The following is a 22,183-nucleotide window of genomic DNA, read 5'->3' as shown; positions in this document are numbered from 1 at the left end:
TTTTTTCCATGAGTTTTTATTATAAATCTTTCACAATTTTAAGAAAAATATGTTAAGGAAGAAGATATCTAAAAATTACCATCAAATCATATTTTTGACCACATACGTCTAAAATGGTTTCAAATAAATCATGAATATTTGAGTTATCGTTATAAATTACCTTATTAACTTAGTAAATGGTAATATTAGAATGTGTTTAATTTTTAATTAGTTTCAAATATTCAGTTGGTTTCGATATTTCTAAATAACTTAGTTAAACGGATAACAAGACATATATCTTATTTAGTATTGACATATTTATAATTTTATTACAACCAACCTATAAATTAACAAAACATAGAATTTTAGTATTATCAGTAAAGAAATAAAACTGCATACAAGAAAATTATGTAATACTTGTATTTTTCCTAAATATTTATATAAAATGTGGCATATTTTTCTTTATAAAATGAGTTCCTGTGCGATTACCTAGTGTTAACAGTCATATATTTAATGCATACCATGTTTGAGAAAAAATGTCTCACTACTTACGGTTGTATTATGTGTGTTCCAAAAATAGAAATTTTGCATAATTTTTATATGCATTAAAAGTCTAAAACAAACAGAGATGTACAAGTACTAATTAGTAATTAATTTTTAACTAAAAGTAATTAATCATTGAAAAGCAATGCATTATTACAAGTACAGTAACAATTTATATGCGTCTCACACGACACATACTATAAAATTTATATACTAGTACATATTAAAAATAACAACTGATTCTTATTCGACATTACGCTACTAAATTTATTATCTTCAAAAAGTTTACGAAGTTATTATGTGAAATTCCTCAACTTAACCCCAGAGTTTCAGAAATCAAGCGAGGGAGTCCAAGCACCAGCAATAGTAGTCGGAGCGAGAGATGGAAAGCATTTCATCAGGAGACATCCTCTCGAACTCGTTCTGCCTCCAAACCACTTGATTGCTACGGTTGTGCGCGTCGGCAGCTAAAGGATAAGCTTCAATCTTGTGTTTCTGATATCTCATTCTCGTGTAAAGCCTCATCGTCGCTACACAATCTTCGTATGGGTCTTGTATCCCAACATGAACATCATACCTATAGGCACATCAATAATCATCATTAATATATGGTCTTGATTCTTGAACATTAGACAATTAATGTGTATATAATTGATCTCAAGTGTTTTAGATTACTTATACGGTTGATGGACACGAACATATATTATATATTGAACATATGGTATGAGGCATACACACTACTCATCCCTAAAATATGACTTATTTTTGGGTTCACCCCCTAGAGTAAACCTCTAGCTTTATCAACCAATAAAATTGTGTTATTTTATATTTGATATTTTTTTTAAATGAAACAAAATATTGTCAAATTATATTATGTTTTAAAAATAAAAAATTAATAAATAAATAAATTTAAAATAGTAGTAGTTACAAAAAAAAAATATATATATATATATATTTAACGTCGTCAGCAAAACATTAAATTCTAAATCTTAATCCATATATAAATCCTAAACATTTGGGTAAACTCTAAGCCCTTGGATAAATATTAATTTCTAAATCAAAACACTAAACACTAAAACACTCAAGGATTTAGGATTTAGGGTTTAGTGTTTAGTGTTTTTGATTTAGAGTTTAGGATTTATCTAATGGTTTAGGGGTTATCCAATGGTTTATGGTTTAGCATTTAGGGTTTAGTGTTTTACTGACGACGTTAAAAATATTTTTTTAAATTATTTTGTTGTAACTACTATTATTTTTTTTTTTTTACTTTTTTATTTTAAAAACATAATATAATTTGATAATATTTTGTCTCATTTTTTTGAAAGATATCGAATATGAAATAACAAAATCTTATTAGTTGGTAAACCTAAAGGGTGAACCTAGGAATAAATCTTAAAATATTACATACAGAAAAGAAGGGTATATACTATTGGAACTATATATTTGCGTTAAAAAGAAAAGAAAATGAAATAACCAGGTTGATGTAAGGAAAATCAACGCTAATAAGTATTAAGTATCTAGGGTAAAGTAAAATTTCTAACCATGTAAATTTGTTTTTATTATAATGAATTCATTTTATTTACTTCAATGATATTTCTAGTCACACAAACTATATATATATGTTTATGTGTAAATTTTGAAATGAATATATTAGAAAACATGTGAATCTTACGTTTTGAAGCCCTCCCTTATAACTTTAAGCCCATACAAAGCATCAACACCCGGTTTGAAAATATTATTACAAAAACAAAATTAGATATATTACCCGAGATAGGCTTGGGTCAAGTACTTGAGGGAATTGCTCAGCTTGCTTGTTTTCATCAAGGGAGGGTATTTCGCAGTATCCCTACATACAGCAATAAGATCATACAAAATCCCGTCATATAAAAAACACACATAAAATCATTGGCTATATTGAAAGATTTCAAGTAACACTAAAGGAATCTAGTGACAATTGTCAATAATAGCATCTTTTGAGTTTTTATCTCAAAAATAACATTAGAAGGAAAAAGTCACAAAAATGACATTCATTAAATGATAAAATATGTCTAATACTTTTGGTTTAAAATTAAATTAACAAACAAAATAAATAAAAACAAATAAAATAAAAATAAAAAAAAATGAAATTTTTTTTTATAGTTTCAGATTATATGTTTTCAGATTCGACATTTTTTATAATTTTTTTTCGAAATTTTTTTTATTTTTTTTTTAAATTTTCTTTTTATAATTCAAAAATACTTTTTGAAACTGTTTTTTTAATTTTTATTTTTAATTTTTTAGTATTTATTTTTTATTTTATAAAATTTTAAACTCTAATTCAAAAACTCCACCCCTAACTCTAAACCCTAAGAGTATATTTATCTTTTTAATGAAACCTATTTTTGTGACTTTGATCCTTGAGTGCTAGTTTGAGGAAAAACTTGGTTTGGTGCTATGCTAGTCTTTTTCTATTATATATATATCCTCTTTATATTTTTTCTTTATAGAAATGCCACCTTATCATGGAAGAAGGATATTCAAGTTGAAGGCGGTCAAGATCGTGATCGAGGCCATGTCCCACGAGAATCCTCCCTTTCCCACCTCTTGGACGAATCTTCCACATGGGTTCTCCATTACAAAGAAACTCTTGAATCTTTCTTTGTGCATGTTTCAAGGGCATTGCGTCCCTTAGATTCTCCGGACGTATGCCGGTCTTTTCATACCTATAGTTCGTCACGGCCATTGACGGTTTCACGTACGTATGGAACACAACATTGTCGCCCTCATCCGTTATGCAAACCCTTGCACATAGATCCAGCGACCCGTCGCTTCCCCCTCCTACCATCTTGCAAGAAAGTGCAACCACTTTTGGGGACCTAGACGACGTGTAGTCGATCATGTCCTTATCTCTTATGCCTAAGGCCGCCATACGAGTCGTCAATCCCTGAAACAGAGAAAATCATATCATATATGTAAGAATAAATATATTTTGTGCGGTTGATTATTAACAATTTTAATTATGCAAATATGAGAAGAAAAGATTACCGCATTGACGCTCGAAAATTGGCATCTCTCTTGATGGATCCTACGAGCGTTCGGGGTTTCGAGGATCATCAAGCAGAATCTGCATCCGAGAATGCTGAAAATGTTCTTGCATTCTTGTTTTGGCAATGGCCCTATGTATATAACACAATTAAAAATAAATACACATATGCGTCGTGAATGTATAAAACGATACATTTCTCTTAATATATATAGGTTATCATTTACCTATGAGGTGTTCTCGGAGGGACTCAAAAGATCGGCAATGTTTCTTGCAAACGCCGCAGGTAGGCTCATGACCGGAGTGATACGAGATCTTCATGTGCTCCACTAAATGTTCCATTTTGTTGAATTGCTTATAACAAGCTGCGCATTTGTTCCTGCACGTACGTGTACATATGTATAAAACTATAATTTAAGGAAAACAAATTATTTCTAGTTTTTCATCAATTGATTATAGAATTTGGATGTGATAGTGGATGACACCCTCCCTGAGTTCTTTTCGATATTTTCATATAAACGCTTGATATAATCTAATACACGTACGATGGAGGATAGGTTACCTTAGGGTTTCCGATGACTCCATAGATCTGCAATCCATGGTACGTATCGGAAAATACAAACAAAAACGTAGCAACTTAAGATATGAGAGAGTTTAAGCAACTGTTTTGATGATTTTTTTTGTATTATAGATGTGTGTGAAGAATGGAGAAGGTGTGAGAAGGTATTTATAGATGAATATATAGAAGAATGAGAAGAAAAGCAAAGCTGACCATTCTCTGATATGACCTTTTAGAGTTTTGATAAGATTATTACAAAAACAAACAAACACAAATTGAAGTAGATGCCTTAATGCGGTGGGGTCGCTTTTTTTTTTTTGAACTGAAAAAAAAAAAAAAAAGAAGCGACCCCACCGAGTACTAGTAAGATGCTACTAGCATATGTGTGCACGTTGCGTGTGAATTCTTGAATTCCATCGAGTTTTTTTTATAAACAAGAACCGGTACCTAAGGGAATACCAAGTGATTGCATGGAAAAAATATATAAATTAAGTCTCACAAATACAAACATCAAGTAATTTATTTATGTTATTAAAATAATGTCTCTCGAACATTGAGTTACAAATTGTTAACAATTGTTAATGGATGATTAAAATAAGACTATGATAACATGCGTTTTAAACTCTGATTTTTTCTACTTCAGTTATTTCTCAAGAGGGTGACATTCTAGAGATTTGAAGTTTTTGGAACATACACTTAGAAGACCATCTTTTTGACCGATCAATGGGCCAAGTCTAAGATTCTAATTTATAGTGTTTGATCCAAAAAGATTCCGATTTCTTATAAAAAGTATTATTCATGAGCAAAATAGTGTTAAAGAACAGAAAAAGCTAATGGTCCTTTGGTATCAGACAGTGTATATACACCTATCTAGCATTTTTTTGCCTCAAAAATCAAAGTAAGAATGTTTTTTGGTTAAAAATATTTCCTCAATACGTTTCATCCATAATACATTGTTTACTTTTTATCAACTAGCCGGCATGTAATTAAATCAAATATTGGTCCGAAGAAAATATGTTCCAAAGAATAATGATCTTCTGTTTTATATAAGATATACGAGAATCTTAAAAACCAAACATGTGAAAACTGAAATGAAACAAATTCTAAAGAAAATGCCAGAACTATGCGCCTTTATACTTGAATTCATCATAGACTTATTCACATTCATTAAGATTTTCATCAATTAATAGCACAATCTACTTTTTTGAAGTATACATTTTCCGCATTTGTATACACATATTTTGTTCATGAAATTCTTTTTCCACATATATTTAAGTTTGTATTTAGAGGCGGCAGGGCATGGCTGGTTCTTGCACATGTATTTACTAGGTTGACAAAGTTAGCATATTCTCCATATTCAGATGCTCTGTTGTCATGTTTCATGACTACATCTATTCATATATATATTAATTTAGACTAACAAAATCAAACTACATATAAAACTATAAAAAAACAACCCACAAAATATTTAGCTCTTTCTAGAAATATACACTTTTGATCAGATTTCCTTACATAAAACCTCATGTCATAAACATTTTAATTTTTTTACTTCCTCTGAAATTGTTATAAGCGTTATATTTATTTGCAAACACTATATAGTTATAGTTCTTTTTGACTGAGGCTATAGTTATATTGCAACGGGCTGATTCGTATAATATCCGGAGTATGAATGACCTAATGCCATCAATAATAAAAGTTAGAACTAATGTAAGAAACAAAGGCGATGATTGGAAAGTGATAAAATATATATATATTTTTTTACAACAATTTTTTTTCTAAATCACAAATCTCTTTCAATGGTGCTTTAGAAAAAAAAATTCAAAACTATTGTGTTTTCTAGCTTTTTTTTTTTGAACATCAGTGTTTTTTAGCTTTAGAAAGCAAAATACCTAGAACACTTATGTCTTTGTTTTAGAAAATTTACAAGTAAATAACTAAATCTCCTCAAATCTATAACCAAAATTCAACAAAAAAAAAATTATACAGTCACAGCAAAAAAGTATAAACATTAATTCTACAGAAAAATATATAAAGCTACATCGTATTCTAATCAAGCCCAAATATATGTTTGTAGTATATTACCGTTAGTTAATTAACCATGAATTTTGGGGTCACAGATATTTCATAAATAATTAAAGAAAGCTGAATTTTGATCGGTAATTTTTGTAGGTAGATGATTAACCTTATGTTATATCTAAAATATATATCCCTAAACGTTATATTTTAGAATATAATTCAAATTCGACATAACTAAAATAACATCATTATAGTCGGCCCATTGAGTTAACTACGTCTAGCTAGTTTTAAAGATTGTATATTTTCCTCTATATATCGAGGTATAATGTATTTCTCCTTGTTCTTTAACTTCACTGAAATCTAAATAGAAAGAGATACATGCATACACGGATGAATTGGCCATGGACTCATTGGAAAACATGAAGCCACTATGAGGCAGTCAACCTTTCTTCACAACCATTCGTACACTTAAAGCAAACATAATGTTCTTCTCTTTTGTTTTTAGCTTGTAAAGTGGGAAATAAAAGTAATTTTGAAAAAATGTAATTTTCGGAGAACCTTTATAAAGATTTAAAGATTCTTATTTGACCAAGAAAATCAATAAGCTTTTTGGATTTTAGTTTTACCATGGAATTTATTTTTACCTATATGTGGTTCAGTTTGGTGGGTTTTTTGAATATATTATATATCTTTTTAATTGAAAATAGTTTTGAAACATCTATTTGCTGCCTCTTTTGTTCCAGCTGGTCCATCTCCCATCCAATGCAACTCCAGACCTGTAATGACTCGAAAAGGACTAGAAAGACACGATAAAGACTTGAAAACCAATTTAAAAGCATATATACAAGATGTATAAAACACCATATATCAATTCCCCCAGACTTAGATCCTTGTTTGTCCTCAAACAATGTCAAGTATCAAGAACAGGGAGAAAGGTTTGAAAGTGTGGGAACTCTCCTATTCTCAGCAACCATACTTTAACCACGAATCTCTGAACCATACAAGCAGTAAAACTAGGACAACACACCCTTACCGGAACCCCACTGACTGCTGTTCAAAAATCGGCTCCATACTCTTCATCCCAAACCTGAAAAAGCAACACTATCGAGACAGAACTCCCTACATTCATTTAAGAGTAGCGTGAGCTTCTCATCACAGGCATCATTCAGGGTAGACGGTCTAGGTGTGGAACAGGCTATGTAATGGTGGAGTTAAGAGTGTTTAGGGGCTACCATTTCATTGAAGAGGATGCAGGATATCACACAAAATGGCAAGAGAGGATAGATCCATTGATGTCCACAGCCTCTACTCATTTTTGCTCTATCTGGTGCGACTGTTCTGATGACGGAACAGGCAACTGATTGTTCTGCTTTCCTCTACACACTCTTCAATACTTGGTACCAACTTCTTGCTCGACCTTTCCAGTGGCTCCATGTTTCTTTTCTTTCTTCCCCTTCTCCATCACATTAATCTAATTTTTTTTTTTTTTGAAGACTGATATGGTGATGTGACGAAGAAGGAGGTAATACATGATCGTTCTGAGTGCCACTGGTGGTTCTGATTTCGCGACCATTCTGGTTCTCCACCCCTGCTCTTGTGCAGTTCATTGGTTATGTAGCGGTTGCTCCCTTAATCTGCTTGTTCTCCCTTCTGACATAATTTTTGCAGCAGTAACGAGTAGGAGGCTGCGTTGATCCTTTCCTCTCCGACCTTTTTGCACATATCTGCACATATGACACTGAAAAACAAATGCATGAAGGTGGAATAAAGGTTAAGGTGCAGGGTGGGAACTAGCTAAAGATGAGCCAGCCACTCAGGATCAGCAAGATGGATAAAAAGGATAAGAAGTCCTGAGTGTGTTCTCGTTTCCCTGATCTAATGCCCATAACAAGAAGAATTTCAGTCAAGATTAGGTTCAAGTAAGGTGGAGTTATGTCTACCCAGTGTAACCTGATCGGCTGAGAACTTCTGGAGAATCAAGTGAGATATGTCAGGGTGTTCCAGGTCCACATGTGTGTCTTTCGCCACTGCTAAGGTCACTGAATAAGATAACTAAAGCACGAGGTGGTCAGTGATCAACACGGAATAAGGTCCTAATTCCCACAAAGTTTTGACTGACTCAATCATAAAAACTGACTCAAACTGACTTAAAAGAAAAACAAAAGAAAGAAACAAGTTAGTAAACGACGAAAACCCTCCCCCAGACTTACTTCACAACGTCCCTGGTGTGAAAATAAATCAAAGAGAAGGTGAAATCAAGAATAAACATTTTTTCGAGATACTTACCTGGCGCGGAGCAGCCTGACAGAGCAAGATGCGGTTGCTCCGGTAAAGGATGCTCTGGAATGAGAGCAGCCAACTGCTTGCTCCAGTCAAGGGTCTCGGATTTTCTGATTTATGACCTGAGACTCAACAAACTAAAAACAAAAATAAGTAAAAAGAAAATCCTAATGTTAATGACACTCACCAGTGGGTTGCCTCCCACCAAGCGCTTGGTTTAAGTCTCTAGCTTGACTTGGTGATTGGGATCAGTCGGATTGAGCAGGAGGGCCTGTTCCGAAACAAGCTCCACAATCAGACATGTTCAGCTTCAGAACTCTGCTCAGCAACCCTTTCACAGCAGCGTCTCCTTTCTCCTTCAGCTCATGTGTGAGAATGGCTCTGACTTTAGAGAACGGTTTGGAGGTACCCTTGCACTTTACCTCATACTCAATGGAGTTCTCATCACACTTGAGAGGTATCAAAATCATTGTAGGATCTCCGTTGATCCTTTTCTTCTGGACTTTCTGTTTCACCCTTGAATTCCCTCTGAATTTAGTAGGATCAGTGCTAGGATCTTCATCAGAGAACAGCCTGCTCTCACCCTTATCACCATGCTCCTTCTCTGGAACAACCTTCAGCTTTTCTACATCAAACACTGAGATGCGAGAGGCGTGTGATGAGGAAGATCTGGTGGGTACAGCCTTGTAGAAAACTTTCTTGTCGATGTTGGAGAAGCAGACTCTCTTGTTGGGCATATCGATGGTTGCTCCAACAGTAGCCATGAATGTCCTTCCAAATATTAAAGGCATCTCATGATCCTTGTTCATCTCAACAACTTGAAACTCAGCAGGAACAATGCATTCCCCTACTTGAACATGAAGGCTGCGGATGGTTCCATATGGGACTGCTCTGGAAGAGTTTGCAAAGGTCAAGGTCAGCTGAGAACGCTCAATATCAGCAATACCCAAATCGTCTACAATAGCCTTTGAGACGAGATTCACACAAGAACCAGAGTCACACAGAGCATCCTTGAAGGTTGTTCCTGCGATGGAGCATGGGAAAACAAACTTTCCAGGATCATCAACCTTAGGCAATACCTTCAATGCTGGTGTAGACAGTGCTTTGATATAGAGGACCTTGATCTCCTCTTGAGTCTCTCTACAGTGTTTAAAGAACTGGAGCAATGGACGAATCTGCAGAGCATCTTCGAATGCAAGTTCTTTAGGAAGCCTTCTCACCATCTTGTTAAAACCTATCAGCTGCTCTTCACTAATGGGATCCATCAGATGTCTAGGTGGAATTGGATACGGAACCTTGGGAACATAGAGTCGAGATGGTGGAGTCTCAGCAGGTTCGCTAGGAGCAGTCACTCCAGAGCTAATAGACTGCTCTGCTCTCTCTTCTGCGCCTGAAGCAGTCTCAGCAAACGGCTGCTCTATTGCATTACAGTGCTCAGTCCTAGGATTTTTATCAGTTCTTCCAGGAAGCGTCTCTTGTTGCCTCTTGACACTCTCAACTGTTTGAGCAAGCTGAACATCGATCTTTCTTATATGGATCGCAAGATTGTCATACTTGTTATTCAGCTCAGTGAACATGTTGCCCATCCTGGTGTCTATTTCCGTGGTTACCTGATTCAACGCCTTGGCCTGAACCTGCTGACCCTGCAACAGCTGTTGCATCATCATACCCAGACCCTTCAGCTCATCTGGTTGACTGTTCCCGGTAGCTGGAACAGCATGCGGATTGCTCTGCGGTTGTCGCTGGTTCTGGTTCTGAATATGCCCGGCCGTAGGTTGTTCCATGCTGAAAACGTGTCCTTGGTTGTTTTTCAGTAGCTGATCAACCTTGGCAGTCAGCTCATCTATTTTCTGGGCGTCAGAACTGTTTCCTTTCTTGGAGCAATCACTCTCCTCTTTCTTATTAGCTGAGCTAGCAGCCATGTTCTCAATCAGCTTAAACGCTTCAGCAGTGGTTTGAGTCATGAAGTCTCCATTGCTCGCAGAATTTAGAGCACCTTGGTATTTCCAGTCCACTCCATCGTAGAAAATGTCCAGGATATAATCATCATCAAATCCATGGTGAGGACATTCTCTGCGATAGTCATTGAAGCGCTCCCATGCGTCGCAGAAAAGCTCATCAGTGAGCTGTCTGAAGGAGGTGATCTTGTTCCTCAATGCAGTTGTTCTCGCCTTAGAGTAGAAATGGCTGAGGAACGCTGATCGGACCTGTTCCCATGAAGTGAGAGAGCCGGTAGGGAAAGAGTTCAACCACCGTGCAGCTTTTCCATCAAGAGAGAATGGGAATAACATGCACGTGATGTAGTCTGGTGGAACACCATTCACGCGAGTGAAACTGCAGACTTTTTCAAGCTCTCAATATGCTCCATTGGAATTTCTGTAGAGAGACCAGAGAACACCTTTCTCTGTACTAGACCGATCAAAGCAGGCTTGATCTCAAAGTCCTGCCTAGTACAAGGTGGAGGAACAATGGCAGAGCGCGTAGTAGGAATGTTACGCGGAAGGTTTCTCTGCCCGATTGGAACAGTCTGCGCCTGTTGTTCCTGCTGCGCGAGAGCAGCCTGTTCAGCAGCATCCTGCTGAGCTTGGATGGTCTGCTGCATTTGTTGCATCTGCTGCTGCATGAGTGCCATAGCTGCAGCGAGATCATCCTGATTGGCGTGATCACCCATAGTGGTGTCAGTTTTCCTTGGCTGTTGACAATTTGTTCTTTCTAACCTTGCTAGCTCCTGGTTGGTAAATGTAACTAACTCTCCTTGTGCGTTTCTCCGAGTATGTCTACTGGTCATGCACCTGGAACATTAGCTGCAACAAAAAGGATAAGGCAAGTTAGAGGTCTTAGACTAAATAAATAACCGAAAAATAAAGGTAAAAAGATGGTCCCCGGCAACGGCGCCAATTTGATATTACGTGTATACGCACACCAAATAACCTAATGTGCACACTACCACAATCGAATGGTATGTCGATGTAGCACTTTAGGATCGAATCCACAGAGACCAAATCTTACACTTTATCTTTATGGGATCAGAATCAAGCTAAAACAATATGGGAGTTTTAAAGTTGAGGAATCGTAACAAGCAAGTAATAGATTGAATTAAAGTTTTCAGATGATTAAAAATGCTAGCCTAGGGTGGTTTGATCGGGTGTTAAACAAGTGTGAGCCAAACAATTATTCAAGTTTAATTAAGAGCAAGTCTAGAACTCGGATCACTCAAGTAGAACAGCCCACTGTCGTGGTACTGCTCCCTATGCTGATCGATCTTGATACCTAAACTCTCGTTTGGATCAAGATGCGACAACAAGCAATAGAGGTCAAGTCCGATATGTTCACAAAACACCCTAACATCTACTTTCGCTGGTTAGGGCTGCAATGCTCATTCAAGTTATGTCTAGCAACCTATAACACTTTTGATGAATAGATTAAACCTAGAATCAGGCACTAAGTGGTTAACTTGATGCAAGCCTTAAGAACAACAATAATGAATGAAGACAATCGATTTATAACTTATTTATGTCAAGCTCACGGATCTAACACCCTAACACCCTAGACTAAGCAAGCTGACTACTCAGCCATGGAGCAAGAAAACACAGAGACAGAGATATAAAGCAACATGAAATATGACTGAAATAAAGTAATAGGGTTCAGGGGGTTCTTCTCTAAATCGAGAGAGATGGCCTTCTCCCTTTACAAAGTAGCAGAATCTCAAGTCTCCAACTCTAAGGTTTGGTTCCTTGTCTCCAAAACAGCGTAGAATGATAAAGAGAAACATAAAATATGATATATCAAAGCCACAGGCGGCTGGGAGAGAAAATAGGGATAATTAGGGCAAATCCCGTAATGATTGTAGTTTCCTTAAAAATCTCTGCCGCTGGAACACTCACTCGGAACAATCACTCGGGTTGCTCCGCTATCTGGAACAGTCATCAAGACTGTTCTGCGTGAAAACCACCAAATTGCACTGTTTGCTGCTTCTTTTGTTCCAGCTGGTCCATCTCCCATCCAATGCAACTCCAGACCTGTAATGACTCGAAAAGGACTAGAAAGACACGATAAAGACTTGAAAACCAATTTAAAAGCATATATACAAGATGTATAAAACACCATATATCACTATTCATAGCAGTAGTGAAGCTTCCGATGATTGCCCTTTGAGTTAAAAGAAAATAAAGAACAAAAATGATTAAACCAACAAGTTACTTCCTCCGTTTTTAAATATAAAATGTTTCATCTAAAACACGCATATTGAAAAAATTATTTTTTGATTTAAAAGATATATTAAAATGATAACTATAAAATATTCAACAAAATAAAAAATAGACTACTAAATAAAATTGGTTACAAATTTTTTAATAATGTTAAATAATTAATGGAACATCTAACAAATCAAAACATTAAAAGCTCTTTAAACATCTTATATTTGGAAATAGAAAGAGTATTGAATAATGATGATGTTTCATATTAGATGATATTTTATACATGCACAAATATTAAGAAAACTACTCCCTCTGTTTTAAAATACATGAAATTTTAGGTTAATGCATAATTATTAAAAAACTTATTTTTTTATTTAAAAAAATATCATTAAAATATAAACTACAAATTATTCAGTCAATTACAAAATAAAATACAAAATATCATTGGTTACATAGTTTTTGATAAAGTTTAACTACACATTGAAATATGAAAACATCGTATATTTTGAAACATCAAAATATCATTCAAACATAATTAAAATTCAATTTGCTTAATTATAAATAGAAAGAAAAAATACAATTAACGACACTGTTTTGATAAAACTAAAAATATATAAATTTGTTCAATTATCATATATGAAATAATAAAACTTATCTAAAACATCTTATATATTGAAACAGAGGGAATGATGACAAAAAAAATTGAAACGGAGGAAATAATAGATAATATTCTCTTCGTTCCTTAATGATAGAATTAAAAAAAAAAAAAAAAAACACCGTCCAACAGTCGACAATGATTATAACGGCAAAATCAAACCATTCGGCTATTCTTAAACATTTATTAATTCGTATTTTGCCAACTACATTTTCCGTAAGCTTGCAAGCTCTTTGGGTTGGGAGAGGCGGATTGGATATTGATCCATCGAGGATCCGATTTGCGACTAGCATATTCGCGGTTTCCGAGCAATGTATACCATCCCAGCTTATGAAATTTTGTCGGTTTTGACAGGAAGAACTATAAAGTTCTGTTCCATTTGGAAATATTGTCTTTCCGCATCCCATTCCACGCCCGACCGCCCCAACGCAACAATAATCAAAAGGATCAACAAAACCTGAAATTACAGAAGATTATGAGATATGTTAATGACCTTAAGGAGAACCGGGTAATTGGGAATGTTTGGTCTAATGAAATTTGCGTTTAGTATTTACCAAGATTCTTTGCTTTGATGATCAAATGGTTTTTAGCTGAGTAGACATCAACGTAAGTTAAGAGAGAAGAAGGTAACTCTTTGTTCAGTTCAGAGATTTTCTGCTTGAGTTGTTTGTTGAACTCAATTGCCACATTATTTAGAGGCTTCAAGCAACCATACTGATCTCGAGGTGTAGCTGGAAATGATTTCAGAAGATAGGGTAAACAGCCCGTTGGTCCGGTGTTGTGAATTGAGAAGAATCTTGCTCCTTCTTTGTACAACAACTAAAGAAATATATACCAAGTAGTATAGGTATGACGTAATTAATAATTTTAGATTACTAACACAAAAATACATTTTTATGTTTTCTATGTAATTTTATTAGATAAAATGTAGATTTCAAAAAAAATAAATATCATTTTAATATTACAAGAAATAGATAATCATAAAAATTATTTATTTACAGTTTTAGTTTATTATTTTTTATGTGTGAAAGTGTCAAAATATAAACAGAGGGAGTATTTAACTTTATGATATAACCGGTATATTAAGTTACAAGAGATCCCAAATAAAAACCATACCGATCATTTAGATACTTACTTTTATAGCAGTAGTGAAGCTTTCGATGATTGCCGGTATAGATGCTTTGAGTTGTTCCTCTGTCATATTTTGGAACCCGATGGCGAGATCATTCTGACCGATATCGAAAGTGTAAAGAGCCTTTGAGAAATCTTTAGGCCGTGCAAGGACTCCTTTGCAGAATGGAGTTTTTCCTGTTTCACAAATAGGAAATCATTTTCAATTCCGGTTTGGTAATTGGAATGCTCAACCGGTTTAACTCACGGTTGGTTTGGTTATAGAGAGACAATGTGCGAGTCTTGAAATGTATGAATTGGGACACTTGAGTTCCAAGATGGAACTGACTAAAACAAGCAACGGTCGGGCGGATGCAAGAGCCGCCAGTCGCAAAATTAGCCCCATGCCGATAATTAGCTCCAACCGAATCCAAGTAAGGTGTTAGATACGGCAACGTCAGATTCTCGGCTGCAAAAAATTCATTACAAATACTGTTTATAGGTTGTAATAAACTAAATGTTACATATCAAAGACACACTTACTAATGAAGTCTATAATGAGACGGCCATCAGAATGTCTCCCCGCAGATCTTCCAAAGAAGGCAACTCCGTTTGGTGGAGGAACTTCTCCTATAGCCGCAGATATAGCTCCAGTATCTGAATTTGAATCTCCAAAGTTATAAACAGCCGGAAAATTGCAACTCTTGCGAGAGTTTATACGCGATGCGGTCGAGGATTTCTCAGTAAGGCCTAAAAGAAAAAGGATGATGAAAAAGGTAAATTTGGAAGTCGCCATGTTGTTAGTAGATGCAAAGAGCTAAGCATTTCTCCTATAATAATGATCATGAAGTCGTTGCCTCATGTTCGTTGGCAAGTTAATAGTATACTGTAGTTTTAAGGATTAAAATAAGGGAAAAAGGTCCATCATCCTAAAAGATATTATTATAATTTCAACAACTATGATATAAATATCTATAAACATAGTTTTGTGATATTTAGACGAGCAAGTTGATGATGGATTCATGTGCAGGAATTTATAGCGATTCTTTAAAATAATTTTAATTTGATTAAGTCGTCTTTGAATCATCCGGTTGATCACGTGGGTAACCATAAATAAAGTCCAACGTCTACTCCTTATATTATATATGAAATACTATAGGCCGAAAATGTGCAAATTCATGAGACTAAACATCTAGAACTTTGCGGGAATCCATCACGCTTCACACTTATTTGAGTTTGATTCTAGTATATATATATATATATATCATTCTCTAACATCTAATCAGCCAGAATCTTAAAACACCCGAACAATAGATTTTCTCTCTCCACCTTATCTCTTGGAGACGACTTTCTGAGATCTGATTCCCCCGGAGCTCAAACGGCGTGTGACGGCGCGTACCGGCGTCCGGAGGCCCTCTTTCTATTGCCCTTCTCGTTTTGCTGCCGCCGCTTCACCAGTCTTCTTACCTTCGATATGCACGGAGTCGTGGGCTAGGGTTTGACGCCGGTGAGTGCTCCGCTGCAGAGGCGCTTCTTCTCCGGTGGTCTCTCCGTCTCTCTATGGTTTCGGCGAGTGGGTTAAGAGGTTGGTGGTGGCTGTAGTCGGTTTTTTGGGTTGGATCGAGATCGATTTTTCACGGTTTGATCTCGTCTAGCTTTCCTTTGTCTTCGAGTGGGAGGGTCGGCGTGGCTTCTACGGGTCAACGGCGGTTCGCCGCTACAGGTCCAAGGGGTCGCTCGGCTTGGGATCGAGTTTCTCGGCTCTCGTTTTTTCGTTGAGCTCGGGTTCTCTTTCTATTGGTGTGGTGTGTGCCGGTGGATCCTTCTACCACGGCGGCGGGTTGTGGGTTTGAACACGCAGTAGGGTTGGTGCTCAAGCTCAGTGGCTGGCTCGTGCAAGGTCTAGCTCGTGGTTTAAAGGATGGTCGTCTATGCCGTCTCAGTGGCCGTGTGCTCTTCTTCCTCACGTCGAACCTCCTCTTCGCGGTTCATGATCTGTTCTCCCGGCTTGATTCTATCCGAAGTCGGCACCTCTTGTAGTGTTGTCGAATTCAGTGGGTTTCGGTTGGGAATTAGCCTTGTTCTTCATTTCATGCTTGCTGGTGCAAGCGATGGCTTTAGCAGCTCCAGTTTCAGTTCGTCGGTTCTCGATGGCTACGGACGTGTGATGGTTCTCGTGTCTTTGACTGTCACAGCTTGCGTTCGGTCTTCGCTCACATCCCAGCACTACATGGGCTTATTTGAGCTTCTTGTGGTGGTGAGGGAGGCAATTGTGTGCAGGTTGGGCTTAGGTTATGGAGTACAGAGGTTGCGGCCTGTTTTCCTCGGATCGGCACCATGTACATGTCGCATCCGGGCAAAATAAAAGCTCGATTTGGTTGTTGAAACTGTGTTAGGTCGCTGCTGTTGCTGTTTGTTTTGTGGTCAGGTGATTTGACGCTATCGGCGAGCTGTTCTCAGGTGGGCCATTATCTTTAAGAGTGGATTCATCGGGGAGGTCAAAATTACCGGGTTCCGGCTCTCGGTTGAACTTGGTTCATCTTTTTGCGGCAAGTTGTTGGTGCGAATTAGTCGACTCCGGGACTGCAGTTGTGGTAGTGTGTTTGTCTGGCTTTTGCTTCTAAATTGAGTCGTTGTTTAGTTTTTCTTGTTTTCTGCTTCGCGTTATTCTCTGTAATTCTGTCAAAAACGAAAATTGGTAATAATATATTTACATTTTACCAAAAAAAAAAACATCTAATCAGCCAAAAAAAACATCTAATCAGTCGTTTGTCGGAAAAAAAACCATATAATCAGCCTATTTGCCAAAAAGAAAAATAAATCAGCATTTGTCCGCGAGTTCCAATTTCCATGCGGCCATGCACACTCTCGGACCTTGCATCAGCTTTCTCAATAGTTTTTTTACTCAATAGGTTGACTATAGTAACTACAAAAAGAATTTGCAAGATTTTTCGAATAGTCATGCTAATCAAATAATGAAAAAATTCATGTCTTTTGTATAGTAATAGTCACAATGATGACAACCCATCCTTTGAAATAAAAAAATCCGAGTGGATAGTAATAACTATTTAATTTCATGTTTTTTTTTTCTTTTAGTCGGTTGAGTTTATTAATCTGTATTTTAGGTGGTTGAAAGATTCAAACACAACAAGAAAGTGTGTTGAAAAAACGTTAGATAGCAATATATATATTTGCAAACCAAAATTGTAAAACCCTTAAACCCATATATAAAGATTTAAAAAAAAAAGATTTAAAAAAAAAAGATTTAAAAAAAAACTTGAAGATCAAGACTCTAACTTGATAAACAAGTAAATCTAAAGATATTACTTTAGGTAGTTAAGAAAGTTTACATTATATAAAAGAGAAAATTGGGAAAAAAGGACACTTTGAACTTGGATTTGTCACACTAAAATTTGTAGAAGATTTTTTATGAAAATAAGATTTTTGTTCCTGTAAATACCAAACTACCCTTAATTTACCAATTAAGTAGAATTAAAATTATATATTAAAATTTTCGTAATATATTTTAAATGGGTAAATATTTTAAATAAAAATAACAAAACTTAAAAAAAAAATAACAAAAGGGGAATTTTTTGGCCAATACCCTAATTTATTTTTCTCCTCCTCTTCTCCACCGTAGAAGAAAGCCCCTTCCATGGCGATTTAGGGTTCAACAGAGAGAACCCTTTGTAACGGCCCGGTTCATGGCCCACAAATTATCATAAAAGATTGGGCTTCTCTACGGCCCATTTGACAAAAACCTAGGGTTCCCTTCACCCTTTCCTATAAAAAGAGATGCAGCCCCTTCTTTTCTCTCATTTCTGAAACTTGAGCGAAGCTCTGCAGAGATTTAGAGAGACTAGGAAACCCTAGCCGTCAAGCTTCTCTTTTCCTTTTCTCTTCTTCTCTCATGCCTCTCTTTCTCTTTCTCTCTCCGTGATCTCTCTTCTCTCTCCTTGCCGCGAGCCCCCCAAGAGCAAGCCGAGCCGCCAGTGGTGGTGGTGGTGGACGTCCAAGGGGTGGTGGGGTGATCGTCCGAGTGTGGTGATGGTGGTGGCTGTGTGGTGTTGTGGTGGTGACCAGATCTCGTCTCTCTCTTGTTTACTTGTTCCAGATCTGTTCAGATCTCCTCCCTCTTGTCTCTTGTTCCCAGATCCGGATCCAGATCTAGGCTAAGGTGGAGTGTTTCGAACCCAACCTTCTTTCATGGTCCTGTATACTCCTATATGTTGGGGTTAGGTTTGATTAGACCCTGTTTGGGAGTTAGGTTGATAGTACATGGTATTGCTAGGATGATAGATGAATGGATCATGATGCATAAGAACCCTCATATTGATAAATGGGACTTGATGAACTGAATTGAATTGTTGTGGTAATGGCTGATTGGTAGTTGATTCTTTTATGTTTGGTTGTGTTGTCCCATGTGTGGTTGTGATTGAAGTTAGGATGCTAGAGAGAAATAAATGCTAGGATGATAGATGAGCAATGATTATAAAAGTTATTGAAGTAGAACTTGAATGCAATGTGTATTGTGTGACACCGATAACGGGTGGCGTCTAGTGATTGAGTCCAAGTACAAGTAGAAATGAAAAGGGGAAGTAATTGGGAATGGAAAGGGTTAAGTGAAAGCGATAAGGAAGTGAAAGGATAAGTGAAAGTATGAAAGAACGTTGTTAAGGTTAAGCATGGGTGGGAAAGCATATAGAGAGTCTAAGGAAAGTAGGTGGGGTAAGTAGTCCACGCTAGGTATCCATAGGAGATGTGGCGAATCCACATGAATATGGAGGCACCCATAGGAGATGTGGCGAATCCACATGAGTATGGGGTAGAAGCCTAGTGGGGGGCTACCCACTGAGGAAAAGAGGAAAAGAGGAAAAGATGAAAAGATGAAAAGATGAAAAGGATATGCATTGTAGGGTTCTAGCTCATGGTCAAATACAGGAAGTTAAAGAAGTCATAGGATCGAGTCGGACTAGTAAGATGAGTCGGTTAAGTCTAGGGATGGCGTGCGTGGCAATGAGTGAGATCATTGTATTGATTGATTACTAGGTTGTTAGAAATGAATGGAAGTGTGTGTAGAAATTACAGATGGTGATAGGAAATGATAAAATGCATTAAGTGATTGTAGTGGCTAGTCAGTCCTAGTTCCCGCATAGAGTAGTATAGAGTGTCGTGCGGGCAGGCTGGTCTAGAGCCACTTCACTGAGTAACTTGTTGCTCACCCCCTCCATTTCCATTTTTTCCCTGTGCGCAGGACTGTAAGTAGAAGTATATGGATGTGGGTGTGACGGTATTTCAAAGAAGGTTATGCGCTCGTCTCTCGGGACCAGTAACGGGACACGTAGGGTTGTCTAAATGAGTAGACACGTGTCCATAACGCCCCTTCGATAACCCCGGTCGGACGCCGGGGGATCGGGCTGTTACAATTGGTATCAGAGCGGGATAAGATCCCTTAGTTCTGTCCTAAGGGATCAACATTTCCGACGTTTAAAAAAAAAAACTTGTTTTCATTAAAAAGAAAAGAGTTTGTGAAAGTTTTGATTCTCCTAAAAGATCTGAAAACGATTTCAAAACCACCCACTATATTTATACTTCTAGTATGGTTCTGATCGGATGTCTACTTGAAAGATGTCTTCGACAATCAGTAACGACCAGAGAGACATGTATGTAAGAGAATACAATAAGGATGTAATCCCCCGAGGAGATTTGTTGGGCACCCTCTAAGGGAGAAAGAACTGATTCACCGCTTCCTGAAGGAAATGAAAACGATTTGAAGAATAGTTGTGACGTGCAAGATTACTGGGATCATGAGCTAATCAAGATTACGTGCAGAGTTATAGTTTTGGTTGTAAGAAGATCATAGGCTAACCAAGCATCACATACTCAGAGCCAAGGGGAACTTGCGACATCGCCATTACCACAAGGCGGTTTCGTTGTGACAAGAACGGAAGTGCGAGAAGAACCACACTAGGATATAATGGATGGGAGCATACTACTAGTACAACCAGTAGGACTATGATAGGAGGTTCGTTCATCAAGGAAAACATGGTCAGACCGAAGGACTCAAGGATGAGGATATGTTCGGTGCGGAGTAGCTAAACACCAAGTCAGGACCTGCTGGGGTTGGAGTTTGGAATGATATGAAGTGACAGAATTTTGGGATGCGTATTTAGAGGTGTACCAGTGTTCGGGGATGTTGCAGTATGTTAGGGATAGCATCGGGGCTTAGCGAGAATCTATACGGAGGTCAAAGATTAATGAATAGGAAGAGAGCTAGGAAAGCAGACCGTGACCAAGCACATGGAGTTAATGTATTGTATTGGCATGTACTCATAATCCTCGATAGGAGAGGAGAGTAGTCCGTAATGGAATAAAGATTAGGATATGGATATAAGCTATCTTGATGTTGTAAGCTTAAGAGTTAAGTGTAAAGGAGAATGATTTGTATTTGGAAGTGAAAACTCTAAGTATTGGATACCATTGCTGCAGTCGCCGGGTATGCAAACGCTTTTGAGCATTTTTTTTAAGGACCCATGGAACTGAAATAGTGCATACACCATAGAGCGGAAATACAGAACATTGTCTAGTCAAAGGAACCATATTGGTTAGCACCATATAGTTCGTTGAGTTGTTGGAACCTACAGCAAGTAGCTTTGGAGTTCACTAAGAGCGATTTGACATTACGGTATTGCCAGATTCTGATATCAAAGAAAAACATCCAGGAGACAACATTATGAGTTGGTAATGGACATTACCAATTGTAGAAGTGTGTCTTTAGATCAACTGATGCGCAACATGTTCATGTGAAGTGGATGTACGATGCCGCAAGCGTATTAAGATAAGCACGCGATAGTGATGATCGAAGACACAATATTCTATTCCACCGAAGAGTGTGACGGTATTTGGGAGTAGCTTGTTAAGTTTCATGAGATGAAGTGCTCGCTAAGTTAATCAACGGAGATGTGGTTGGGTACCACGCAACGGTGAAGGAAGAGACCATGGGACAAGTTATTGGTCGCAATGGGCATTATAGTGGGCAGCAGACATATTTATCAGAATTCGAAGAGGAACTGCCATGGGTAAAGATAAAGAGGGTTTTAATGGAGCTTTGCAGTCGAGATTTGTTAGTTGAGAACAGTGGGGTGTAAGGCCGTATATGATTGATGCAAGAGTTGTATGTGTCAAATGGAAATGGAACATGATAACAATATATTTTTGTTGTTGGGTCGCCAAGGATATCGCAATCAACCTATGTGGTGTACATGTGTGTTGAGCTTAGAGAGGAAGTAGGTTAATGGAGCTGATATTAGTTGAATCCATGCAAGACATTAGCTACGAGTCGAGCAAATGGATATCCCCTATGAGAATTGTATGAACAACCATGTTGAATCCCTTATGTTGGACCAAAGTGGGGGAGATCAGAATCTCGAGCCTGAGATGATCTAGGAAACCGCTTAGCAGATATAATTGTTGATGATAAGCTGCTTTATGAAAGGATAGAAGAGGTACATGACCATTAGAGAATTACGTCGACAAGAGTGGTGGTGATATGGAAATGCATATGAGATGAAAGCAATCTAGGGATGAGAACGCGGTTGGAGAATCGATGGGGATTTAAGAAGACGTTGGATCTCTGTGAGGAATATGGAACCTGGCCTGTTGCATGAACCATTAGATTTCAAAGGACGAGTTGTTACCCATTTGGGTTTGGGATGTTAAGTTGGATTACCGACACACAGAATTCGGGGACGAATTCCATTCAAGTGGGGGAGAATTGTAACGGCCCGGTTCATGGCCCACAAATTATCATAAAAGATTGGGCT

At 37.2% G+C, this 22,183-nt stretch overlaps 2 protein-coding genes and 1 non-coding gene across 3 annotated transcripts; 1 reads left to right on the top strand and 2 right to left on the bottom strand.

Moving 5' to 3' along the window:
• Positions 1–633: 633 nt before the first annotated feature.
• On the bottom strand, positions 634–6,975 carry LOC103854209 (RNA exonuclease 4). The gene is made up of 6 exons (XM_009131139.3): positions 4,107–6,975; positions 3,772–3,923; positions 3,547–3,677; positions 3,018–3,445; positions 2,288–2,368; positions 634–1,099 (listed from the first exon to the last, which is right to left on the bottom strand). Exons 1-6 carry the CDS (start codon positions 4,142–4,144, stop codon positions 859–861), a joined length of 1,071 nt encoding a protein of 356 aa, XP_009129387.1. The 5' UTR covers positions 4,145–6,975; the 3' UTR covers positions 634–858.
• Positions 6,976–10,451: 3,476 nt separating this feature from the next.
• On the top strand, positions 10,452–10,558 carry LOC117132233. Its single transcript, XR_004455793.1, has one exon. It is a non-coding gene; the product is annotated as a small nucleolar RNA R71 (small nucleolar RNA).
• Positions 10,559–12,003: 1,445 nt separating this feature from the next.
• On the bottom strand, positions 12,004–17,953 carry LOC103854341 (GDSL esterase/lipase At3g27950). Its single transcript, XM_033284890.1, has 5 exons — positions 14,904–17,953; positions 14,629–14,829; positions 14,386–14,558; positions 13,805–14,069; positions 12,004–13,707 (listed from the first exon to the last, which is right to left on the bottom strand). Exons 1-5 carry the CDS (start codon positions 15,154–15,156, stop codon positions 13,247–13,249), a joined length of 1,353 nt encoding a protein of 450 aa, XP_033140781.1. The 5' UTR covers positions 15,157–17,953; the 3' UTR covers positions 12,004–13,246.
• Between the last annotated feature and the right edge of the window lie 4,230 nt (positions 17,954–22,183).

Source organism: Brassica rapa, chromosome A02 (assembly GCF_000309985.2).
Source record: "Brassica rapa cultivar Chiifu-401-42 chromosome A02, CAAS_Brap_v3.01, whole genome shotgun sequence".
Classification (NCBI taxonomy): Eukaryota; Viridiplantae; Streptophyta; class Magnoliopsida; order Brassicales; family Brassicaceae; genus Brassica; species Brassica rapa.
This window is presented reverse-complemented; position numbering and strand designations above follow the sequence as displayed.